Source organism: Nasonia vitripennis, chromosome 3 (assembly GCF_009193385.2).
Source record: "Nasonia vitripennis strain AsymCx chromosome 3, Nvit_psr_1.1, whole genome shotgun sequence".
NCBI classification, from domain to species: domain Eukaryota; kingdom Metazoa; phylum Arthropoda; class Insecta; order Hymenoptera; family Pteromalidae; genus Nasonia; species Nasonia vitripennis.
Genome location: NC_045759.1, coordinates 11,725,040 through 11,736,402, shown reverse-complemented (window position 1 = coordinate 11,736,402; position 11,363 = coordinate 11,725,040). Strand labels below are relative to the sequence as shown.

Below are 11,363 nucleotides of genomic sequence, written 5' to 3'. Positions count from 1 at the left end.
TTCACAATGTCAGCGAGTAAAAAACGTTAAGTTTTGTGTCGCGAACTCGCGATCTATATATAGCTGACGCTTTTCTATATATAGATGGATTATTATCTGCAGCGGAATGCGCGAGGAAACGGTTTTACAACTTAGTTTAGGGTATTTTTTTTAAGCTCGCGGTTCGGCGACCTATATATTATATATATATATATATATATATCTATTTTCAGAAGAACGCAAATTGTTCAAAATACTATACGTTAGTATAGAACATAATATCAATTCCTGGGGCATGTTACCTACTACTTACTCGTAATAATCACTTTTCTTTCAACAATATCTATAATAATGGCCATGTTCCCTTGGCAGTTTAAACACTTTAACTTATGCGTACTGCACGACCACTTTGTTCAAAAAAATAAAGTATGATTTATAGGTTCAATCGCACGGCACCGCAAAAATACCGCCAAACCGCTCGTAAAAATAAGCGACGTTATTGAATATTGATTCAACATTTCCATTTGATACTTAAAGAATAAAACGTCCCTCTCCCCCGCTCGCAATTTTTCACAGAACACTTCTGCAACCACGGAGTGCAATTGTGTACAGCCGCCTAATCTCCAACTCAACTGCTCCGAAAGCAGTTCACATGCGAACGCGCCTATAGTCGTGCGTCCGAGTCAGTCGAGACTCGCGTATATCTCGCATCCAAATTAAAACCATGTAAGTACGATCTGTCATTTCGCGAGCGAGCTGTCTTGGGAGAGAGAACTGCTGGACGCAGGATTGTAAATAAAATAAAATAAATAAGGAGGAAAATAAGAGTATATAGTTGCGCTGCTCGCGACGAGTCTCGGCGCGCTGCTGGTTCTCGTGTTGTCAGGACGAAAGGAGAGGCGCGAGTGTGACGTGACGTGCAAAAAAGCGCAAAAGCCTCCGATCCCTGGTTGAGAGCAGCTTCATGGAAGTCCGTCGTCGTCGCATCGCGGCCGAAGAGCTTTCGGACAGTCCGTCGTCTATGAGCTTCCAATAACAACAGCGGCGACAGTGACAGTGTCAGGAGGATTCTCTATTATAGTCAACCGCGGGAGCCTGCTCTAAAAGCCAAAAGCTTCCATTGGTGAGTGGTCTCTAGCTGCCCTGTGAAGAGCTTGAAGGGACTGTGCTCTTGTTTGGGCAACTTGTATGGAACCTTTGTGGAGTGTCTTTTTCTTGTCAAAGGAATCTGGAAAATTTGCGCGTATTCCGGTTGTTTGTTTACTGGATGGGTATTTATCAAATGATACTGAGAGTAGGCATTTCGCTCTGCTAATATAGTTTGTCTGTATGCGATTGGGTAATTGAGTAATCTCAATAATAAGCATGAATCAAATTTTTGTTGTTATAAGCAGGTATAGAGCAATTTGCCACTTTCGTTCACAGTAATTATAATAAGTTCATCGGATTGGTACGATTGCTTGGATCTATTTGTATTATTTATAACTAGTGATTTTGCAATTTCAATGCCTTTATAGAAGGTAAACTTAAAAATAGTTCGTTTAGAGTTATACTACACGAATATAACTTTATTTGCTAATATAAATATCGATTGCAAATACTTTTATCTAATTGTAAGTTAGATTATCACTTCTAACGAGTGTAGTAAATTCACTGTAGATTCAATGACCGTTGAAACTTTCTAATAAACAGTAGTTTTTCTGTTTTTTGCAATTTAATTGGTTTGTTATTATTTATTATTTATGGCATTCACTATTTCCTACAGTTAATTAACAAATTTTGCTTTGAAACATTGATATTTCTTGAGCATTGTGTATATATGCCATTATATTATAAATAGAACTACTATGCCCATTTATTTATTCTAGCAAAAGTATATACTTGAACAAATATTGAAAACTAGAAACAAAAAGATGGAGGAAAAGAGAAGTAAAAGTACTGGAGAAGATGAGGAGTCGGAAGATTCAGAAAATATCATTATCAACGAAGTGGACGGTTTACCAAATGTACATCCCAACTTTGAGCAACTGGAACTGAATTGTGAAAAGAATGATGACAGAAGTAATGAAGATGTGTCTTCAAGAACTTTAGAAGATCTAATTCATGATGAAGACTTACCAACGTCTGTTATTGTTACAAATGTGGATCCTCGAGTTTTTAAATCTGATGAATTCAAGGTACTGAGTTAAAAATTATTTATTAAGTATATTTTTCTAATTCACTATCTTTATGCAGGTGGAAATGGAAAAACTATTCAAACAGTTTGGACAAGATGCTACGTTTCAATACTTTAGATCCTTTAGAAGAATGAGAGTTAATTATAAATCCCCCAGTGCAGCTTCACAAGCAAGGATACAGTTACACCAAACTCATTTTGGAGAGACTGACATTAATTGCTATTTTGCACAACCTGTAACGCCTATAGGTAAATCCTTTTAGATATATTTTTCATAAAAATCAGAACTTTATATTGAAAGTTGAATTATTTTCTACTTAGACGTTGAAGATCGACACTTGCATCCTCCTGCACCTCATAAACAGTTCCTAATATCTCCACCAGCATCTCCTCCTATAGGCTGGGAGCCTCGCGAGGAAGGCGAACCTCTGGTAAACCATGATTTGCTTGCTGCTATTGCTAATTTAACTCCAGGTAAATTCTTTTATCGTAAAATATATAATTCACTATATTTCAAATCTATGGAAAAAAAATGTTATCTTTTATTGTAGGTGAAAGTCATGAACTTCATCCAGGAGGATCAAACCAGCCAGGCATTGTTGTTCATATCTGCGAAAACGCAGCAAACGCAGTCAAAAGCGCCGGCCGCATACCGCACACTCGCTGTCCAGACGAATAATTTATGATATCATTGGATACGCGTAAGGAGCGAAAAACGTAAGACGAAAACGTTGGGAGTCGGGGGCCTCTGGTGACTGTCTTTTTTAAATCAAAAGAGCTTGGCTGCTTCTAGAATTTTGAGTATACTTATCTTCTGACTTATTTTCAAAGAAATTATTTATTGACGGATGTTTTCGCATGTATAAGTAATTTGAATACTTTACTAATCTACACTCGAATTTCGAGAAAATTCTTTAAGCAGATTAAACGATTTAAATTAGCAAGTAAATCACCAGAGACGGCTTTTAGAGAAAGCAAACAAAAGTAAATATTTAAACAAGCACTCTCTTCCTTTGCCGTCTGCTCTATATAAAATTAACGAATCATAAGTATACACATATAAATGATCCATCCAGAGGGCAAATAAAAAAGCGTTTGTTCTTTATCGACACAGTTTATAAGCAAGCAGAAAAGAGCAGGTAAACGTTTAAGGATGTGGGCATGTTAATAATTCCGATTGTTCTATTATCAAGCCGTATTATCGTTGGTGTTATCGTACCAGAAGAAAAGAGCGAGGATAAGCAAGAGAAGGGCTTGAGTGTTACGATAATCAATGTTAAAACAAAAAAAAAATATATATATATATATATATATATAAATATTGCATACGGCGCGCGCTGCTGGCCGGCTTTTTCGTATATCCGAGCCGCGTATGTTACGATATCTCTTGGATATATCAAAACGCTAATAAGGGGATAGAATGATGTTAAAAACTCGAGACCGTGCAAAATCGGGAAGCCTGCGAGGTTGATCTTATTTTCTACTGCGTTCTGATTTGCCAATCAAGTTTTGGAATAACATTGTGATCACGAAAATTCGCGACGGTGTTTTTAAATCACCATTATTAAAATTGTGCAACACTTGACATTTTTTTAAGCCTATAACTTCAGGCTTCCGTTAAGTTTGAAACGTACATTTATATTTCTATATAAAAAAGATGACGCTATTATACATATATTTATGTATGTACATAATTTTGTGTATACAGGATAAAATGTAGCTGCATATTAATTTTTTTCTAGATATTTTTCTACCTAACAAATATATCATCTGTTCTCGTGTAAATCGCTTTCTCGGACTTTTAATTCAACTTTTATCCCCTTGAAACACGCTACTTTAATCTGGGAAAAAATTACGTATACGTATATATAAGTTTTATTTATAAATCTTGTAGATCTACATTAAATTTTTGTTGGCGATAGTCATTAAGCTTTACTCATAAGTCGTTTCGCGTACGATTTGATTAGTACCTAATTTTTTCCCTCGAGAATTTAGTCATTTGAACAAAAAATATAACAAACGGCTGCCTAACGAAAAACATTAATGATAAATATACAAAATGACTTTGTAGTGGCATGAGTTACTTAGGAATTGAAAGCGAATAGATCATTGATGGCTATAAGAATTACCGAGCACAGCATGGACACTTTCAAAAACATCTTTCCGCATATTTTGTGAAACTATTAAAATTTATCGTAGAGAAAGAGAAGAAAAACGAAAGATTAGTGTCAGTGCTGTACTTCAATTCATATGATCGATTATTTTCGTAATGACAGAGTAAAGAATTAGTTTTATACAGCCTGTGTGCATATTCAATAAACGAAAACTGGCACAGATCAATCAGAATTTTCAGTATATAAAGATATAAAATATACATATTTCGATTTCAATATCAATGAGCGTTTTCTGCTTCTGTAGAAAACTTACTGGAGCAAATCTATATCGTATAAACGAACATTTTGAACAGTCAAATCCTATTCTATTCCCGAGAAAAAACTGAGTTAACATTTGAACTAACGGTCTCGATTTAAAGAAGATACAGATTATAAGCAAGTAAAGAACTAATACCAAGTTGTTCAATGTAATATCTAGATCCTAGAAGGATTTTTCTGTTAGTCGTTTTTCAAATCTTAACAAAAATTAAAAAAAAAAAGAATCGTGTTAAATGTTTGGTCGCCTCTGTATCGATGGTCCATTTTTCTCGTGCAAGTTTTTTAGTGTTATATGGCGTTTGAGAAGACTGGGAAATTCGATCGATCAGTCGACAAATGAAATTCTATTATACGTATACAATCTTTCCAAAGTAGTATACGTTCGACACCGGAGGAAAATATCGTGGTTTATTTTCAAATATTATTATTATGATTTTCTTGATTACAAAAGTATTAGTTGCCTTAAAAGAGATTTTATTCAGGTTCAATATGAAACACATTTTTCACGATCAAACAAAGATTGAATATAGTATTTTTTTATAATAAAACAGTGGTATAGTCGTAGATGAACTAAGTATTTCCTTCAATTTCCGCTATGTCTCGATTTTCGGAAAGCAATTAAAAAATATATATCTGTCCATACGTAGTAAAGTAAAAAAAACTTTTTCTCCCGCTTGACTGCAGTACAAAAAGAGGGGAAATCTCACTCTTCGATCGCTTAATGCTGCAATTCGCCGTGTATAAAGTTGTTTCTTTTTTATTTGCAAACTAATTATCGTGCCGCCTCGAATTATCGTCTAATTACTACTTACTAATACGTAAAACTTCAACGAACATTGCATTAATGGCGGGGCAAACTGTTGATTCGCGAGAAGCTGACGCGCGTCGTCCAGAATTGGACCTAGGAATAAAAGTTCCGAGCCAGGGAACAGTTATGTATGAATTTTGCATAAATTTAATAATAGGTGTTTCGAATGAAAAAGTTGAAAATTATTTTAGAGATCTCTAAGTATAATCGCGTGTGATGTCAGGTATGATTTTTTCGTGGGGTACCTTGTGAGAAGAAATTTTTTCTTTTTTTTTTCTTGAGAAAAAATATAGATCGAAATCCAGCAGCTATTTATGTAAAACGGAGGCGAAGCAAATAAATAGTGTTAGTGTCATCGGCGAAAGATATGGTATGAATGTATTCCATTATTACTTGTGAATATGTGTATATATGTATGTACGTATACGTAAAACGCATATGTATAAGAGAAAAAAAGAAAAGTAGAATGGACTAATATGCTTTTCTTTCCTTTTTATTTAGGGGTGCAGCGAGTCTTAAACCCACCGCACTGCAAAGTCTGAGTATTGCGTACTTAACAAAAAGAAAACAAAAAGAAATCGTATCAAAAAGTTCAATAAAAGTAAAAGAATCTGTTATTAAGCGAGATAATTTAACAGAAATACTGTGTCAGTTTTGATGGAAATAATGTAAATAAAAGGAACATGAATTGTTTACAGCTTGTTTTGCTGCGAATGTTTTCATTCGTTCACCACCTTCCCCATGATTTTGAAAAAAGATAAAAAAACTAGTTTGACAAAAATTTTGACATTCCTTTAATCCAAATGTTAAAATTCAAATGTTCAAATTCTTACACTCCAATATTCTCAACGCTTAAATATTACAAAGGCTTTATACAAATCATTCTTATGCATTGACCTCGATCAAGTAAATGACAAATAAATTTAAACTCATCTCAACAATCTCTGCATAATTTAAGTTCTTTGATCGACTATAATACTATCCTGTGCTTTGAAAGCTAAGTACGAGAATTCCACTTTTTTATAAAATTTAAGATAAAATAAAAAATAAATGTCAGTTTGATCTTGCTCTGGTACATTGTATTCATTTCAAGAACAAAAATTTGCCTGGCTATAGAAGCTGTGTATAAAATAAATTCATTGTGAACGGAAATTAATATTAATAAATGAAGCTGTTAATACATATCATAAAATTATTTATAAATAAAAAATATAATATTCAGGCCTTTGTGTTTCATTACATTTTTTATAGAAAGCCATATACGGTCAATCAGTTCATCAAGTTGGACACAATTTCATGTTCAATTTCTTCAATATCGATATTAACTTATAATGGTAAATTCTTACATGAAAACAGATTATCATTCCCGAAAAAATAATTATGTGTAAATATACTTTTCTATTGTAATTTGTAATTAAAAAATGACTTGATGTGAAAATAAGATTTGAAGTCTCAAGTTGAATTTATAATTTTTAACAGTATGTATAAAAGAGTCTAATCGTTATAACGTTGTCATTATTAATACATAATTTTTTTCCGGAACTGAAGTTTATCGTACATAAAAAAACCATAGATGTTTATATAAAGAAAAAATTCAATTACGCGTGGTCACTTGAAAATCACAGTTGCAAGTCAAGCGATTGAGAAAAACAGGATATCAAGAACTTACATATTATTTATTTAGCCTAAAATTATTCAAAGCTAAAACTACTACCTTACAAATGCATGTACAATTCATCTTGAGTTTGTCTTATTCTTTCATAAATTTTAAAGCGACCTTGACCCATTATAATTTTTTTAGCCAAGAGGCAATCACCATTATTGATTTCAACTGCAACACTGCAGTTGACGGCTGCAAGTATGATTTTTCACTTAATGCATAACTTGCGCATATACCACATTTTTAACTTGAGATTTTGCAAATACTAACTCAAGTTATTACAAAAATATAGTGCATTAGTCGAGAGCCAACTCGAGTGAGTTTTTTGCATAATCGTCGTTATGCCATGTAAACGAATGTATTGATGTCATTATCATGCCTCTTAATATATTTATGTTCAATAAGCCACTCAATCTGTTCTTTGATCATCTTTTTACTAGGCAAAAACATGTTCTTCAGTATGTCAACTAATTCTGTTTGTAGTTGGCTGTTAGTGATTTTCTTTCGCATTTTTAGAATTTTTATGATCGCTTCCTGAAAAATGTCGTGATCCAATGTTAATAATAATAAAGAACAGTTTATAAAATAAATGTATTGTTTCGCTAACTTACTTGCACACGTAATATCCTAAGTTGCACAATAGATTGATTATCCTCTTCTTTACTACGCTCAGTCGACAATTGCAAACGTCCAATCATATTAATCTTTCCTCGTTTTTGCAATTTGCCATTTTTTCTGCGTAAAAAATGTTTTATTAAGACTTCTATATTTTTTACAAACACATTCGTTATTCGTATAACTCACATTATTGCAAACTCTTGATTAACCCAAAACTTGGTGGCTTGTGAGAAGTCTTTGGGACTTTGAGCGGGAGGATCTGCAATGATTAGCTGGCGCTTGATCTTTGGGAAAGCGCAAATTGACCAAAGAGTTCGCCTTAATTCTGGGTCAGGTAATTCAGTCGCCAGTCTCAGATTCTCATAGGAAATTTTTTCGAGTGGCCGCTGATTCCAGGCAAACAGTACGGCCATTTGGAACGTCGTTACATCCACGTCAAACTTGCCTACTTGATTCGAAAACGTTATCTACGAGATGGATTTTACTGTTCATAAAGCAGTTTACGGAATAATGAATGTCAAAGAAAGTAATAAAACATACCGTGCCATTGGACATGTGATGATACCATTGGAGTTTTCTACCACTATGCTTTTTCTTGTAAAACTCCTCAACCTCAGGTATATAATCTTCTAGCTGAAGTGGCAAACTAACTGTGACGCGTTCACTACCTCTTGCCCACGCACCTGCATTCAATATCTAAAGAAAAATAATGTTATTGTTACTTAAATTTGTTTGTTTCATTTTTAATAAGAACAATTTAAAAAAGCTTTATAAAAACCTTAATATTGATGCTGTCAGCAATAGCAGCTCGACATTGCTCTTTGAATTGTTGGTTTAAGTCTTGCGAAACCTTGACGTCCTGGAACATTCGAGCGAGTTTATTGACGTAATCGGCCGGCATCCCAACTTCTCGCAACCACTCTACCATGTTCTCTTCCTTTTCAGAGTCAGCAGACGTGTCCAAAATCAAACGTCGCGTCAGATGTGCTTTGTGATAGCGCATAAAGACATCCTTGTTTTGAACGTACTTTAGTACTAGAAGCTGTAACATTCAAATAAGTCAGCGATCTCGTTCATATTATCATTCATTTTTAACACATACCACATCTCTGAGTTTGCTCTCAATCTCATCAGAGGTGAGCTTCTTGCTGAGTGGCGTCTTCCTCAACAGCATATCACAGTAGTTAGCGAGGAGTTCAGGGCACTTAGACTCGGGCAGCCCATTATTGTTATTAACAGGCTTACTATTGGGTCCACCCAGGCTGGTGATGGTACCTATGAGTGGAGCAGCGGCGGCCGAAGCAACGGCGGGCGCACCACCGCTCCCCTGTCTCATAGGCAAATCAAGCTTGAAAACGGAGGAGTCATTGACAACAAGCTTATAGGCCTTATCGCGTGCCGTCAGAAAGCGAGGATCGTCGTCGAAGGCTTCTTTAACCAGATTTGAAAAGCGTCGAAAAAGGTCGAGAAGCCGTTCGACATACTTCTCTGAATCTTGAGTGATTATGTCCACTGCGGCCATCATATCATCCAAACCCGCGGTGGCTATGTGATCTTCTAGGTCGACCAGCATTGGCGTCACGCCTTCTGGCACACGATCCATTAACTTGAGCATCAGTCGAAGTTCTAGGGGTGAAAAGAACTTTTTTTAATTTGACGCTTTCTTCACTTTTGTGAAAAATTAAAATAACTCAAAATGATTGCTTACTTTCTGTTTGATGTTGCTGTATCATCCTGGGACATTCTGAGAGAATAACAGTTTTAAAATTAGCAACCAATACTTTTACACATCGCTCCATCAATAGTTGTACACTAGCGCTATTGGGTTCAAGGTATTTTTGTGCACGTAATTCCTCTTCTTTCAGTTTTGTTTCAGCATACCTCATGTACTTTTCCACCCCATACATATACAAATGTTCAGGTGCTTTGACCCAGTAGAAGGCTTCTGTTTCTTCAATGTAAGCAGCTTCAAAATTATCTCTATAGATTTCTAGTTTATCTGATGGATTTGAACAAAGGTTTACTGTAACAAATGAGAGAAAAAAATTAATACTCGAGTGCAAAAATGTTAAGCTCCAAGTTATACTTATTTTATTACTCATACCATATGATTCCCTAACACCAATAACAAGTTGTGAATCAAAAACTTCACCATTCCTTTCTGTTCGTACCAATCTCATAGCTGAGTCTTGAAGTCTTTGTTTAATATCGTTAAATATGCTCTGATTCCAACTGTCTAACATTAACTTTCTTACAATACTTTCTTCAGGCTGATTCTTCTTTTGCATGCTACTACTTGTTTTCCCTCGTAGCGATGCTTCTAGCTGCCTAAAAGGGGTTGGTAAATAATTACATTGAGTAAAAAACTTTTGCCACTCTGCTATGTAAGCTTTTAGCAAAGCTTGTTCTTCTTGGTGCGCCATGACTCTCTATAAATGAACAAGAGATAGTTTTTTTATTAAAACTGAAATGACTGCAGCCAAACAGCGCAGTCAAAATAGTTCTCAAAATACCTGTTGAGCTTGTTTAATAAAATCCATGATGTCTTCTTTTAAAGAATCTCTTAATTTGGGTGGGCCTTTCTCGTCCAGGCACACCTGATGAACCGAGTAAAAGAGATCCTGCCATTCTCCCTGTGTTACTGGTTCTTGCTTTAAAAGCTTCAGAATAATTGGACGCATACATGGCCAGGCACCTTCGAATGTAAATTGGCTCTGAACAAAAAATCATCAATTTAATATTTTATGGATAGTTGAATTTTTGTTTGTATAAAAAGCAGGCTTAAGATTGTGCAACCATGAATTGTACGAGAAAAGAAAGTTTGCTATTCATTCCACTGAACTTGACACAAATAAAGTGTCAGAAACTCTTACAATAAAATTATGAGATTATTAAATCGGATAAAATTACAACATACCACGTAAGAAATGACTTTTTAAATATTAGTGATTGTAATTTTTTATCAGAGACTTCGTTAACAACGCCCCCAACGCAGTAATTTCCTTTTTTTTATTATTATTTACATTCCACACCAGAGCTCAGTTATTGTCAACAATCATTGAAACCGAAAGTGTCTCGCGTATTTTGTTTATCTTTTGCCGAAACTTTCTTTGCAGAACAGCCAGGAAAACGCATGCCACTTTTCCACGAACGTAGGGAAACATTCGAAAAGTTTGCTCCAAAAATATACAACCCGAGGATCGGCTACCACAACTTTTGAAAACCTATAGGTGAACAAAAAGTCGCGGAACTTCAGGATAACTATATTTTCATAGTACTAGATGAAATCCCAGTGAGCCGAGCTCCCTGTTAACGATTTTCAAGCAATTTCCCGCTGATTTTGAAGGACTAACCTTTAACAACGACATTACAGAAATTTTGACATGTCCCGTCGTCGCCGTGCATACGAGGTTATGTGACCACGCCAATCCAATGGGGCAATTTAGCAGTTGTGCACTGGTGTGCAAAAGCGCCTTCAAAAGCGGTTGAAAAGGGAAGGGACGGGGACAAGGAGTAGGTATACCTATAGGTGTGTATACCTATATTGCACAAAAGAGCGAGAGAGAAACATCTCGAGCGCGGCCATTGCTGCTGATGCATATATAGATGCGGGATGCCGCATCGGTAAAGTCGTCTGCTAGACCATCTTAATATTTAAATAACTGATACCTATATGTATATATATATATA

The 11,363-nt window shown here is 35.2% G+C and overlaps 2 protein-coding genes across 4 annotated transcripts; one reads left to right on the top strand and one right to left on the bottom strand.

Annotated features, from left to right (window-relative positions):
• The first annotated feature begins 588 nt into the window (after positions 1–588).
• Positions 589–6,088, top strand: LOC100120063 (protein sarah). 3 transcript variants are annotated; one of them, XM_031926652.2, is made up of 5 exons: positions 589–1,102; positions 1,848–2,156; positions 2,215–2,404; positions 2,477–2,629; positions 2,707–6,088. In XM_031926652.2, exons 2-5 carry the CDS (start codon positions 1,893–1,895, stop codon positions 2,832–2,834), a joined length of 735 nt encoding a protein of 244 aa, XP_031782512.1. In that variant the 5' UTR covers positions 589–1,102; positions 1,848–1,892; the 3' UTR covers positions 2,835–6,088. The 3 variants fall into 3 exon arrangements, with proteins under 3 accessions (XP_031782512.1, XP_016839547.1, XP_016839548.1); XM_016984058.3 differs by having other exon boundaries at positions 630–1,250; XM_016984059.3 differs by lacking the exon at positions 589–1,102 and adding an exon at positions 1,297–1,318.
• A 77-nt stretch (positions 6,089–6,165) lies between these two features.
• Positions 6,166–11,293, bottom strand: LOC100120027 (cullin-5). Its single transcript, XM_031926649.2, has 10 exons — positions 11,027–11,293; positions 10,187–10,387; positions 9,778–10,102; positions 9,382–9,696; positions 8,776–9,299; positions 8,452–8,715; positions 8,214–8,369; positions 7,860–8,140; positions 7,667–7,790; positions 6,166–7,589 (listed from the first exon to the last, which is right to left on the bottom strand). Exons 1-10 carry the CDS (start codon positions 11,039–11,041, stop codon positions 7,395–7,397), a joined length of 2,400 nt encoding a protein of 799 aa, XP_031782509.1. The 5' UTR covers positions 11,042–11,293; the 3' UTR covers positions 6,166–7,394.
• Between the last annotated feature and the right edge of the window lie 70 nt (positions 11,294–11,363).

Coding starts and splice junctions, on each gene's coding strand:
- LOC100120063 (XM_031926652.2), top strand. CDS start 1,893: ATGGAGGAAAAGAGAAGTAAAAGTACTGGAGAAGATGAGGAGTCGGAA. Junction 2,405..2,476: donor ACAACCTGTAACGCCTATAG/GTAAATCCTTTT, acceptor TTTTCTACTTAG/ACGTTGAAGATCGACACTTG. Junction 2,630..2,706: donor TATTGCTAATTTAACTCCAG/GTAAATTCTTTT, acceptor CTTTTATTGTAG/GTGAAAGTCATGAACTTCAT.
- LOC100120027 (XM_031926649.2), bottom strand. Junction 10,103..10,186: donor TTATTAAACAAGCTCAACAG/GTATTTTGAGAA, acceptor GTTCATTTATAG/AGAGTCATGGCGCACCAAGA. Junction 9,697..9,777: donor TGGTGTTAGGGAATCATATG/GTATGAGTAATA, acceptor CATTTGTTACAG/TAAACCTTTGTTCAAATCCA.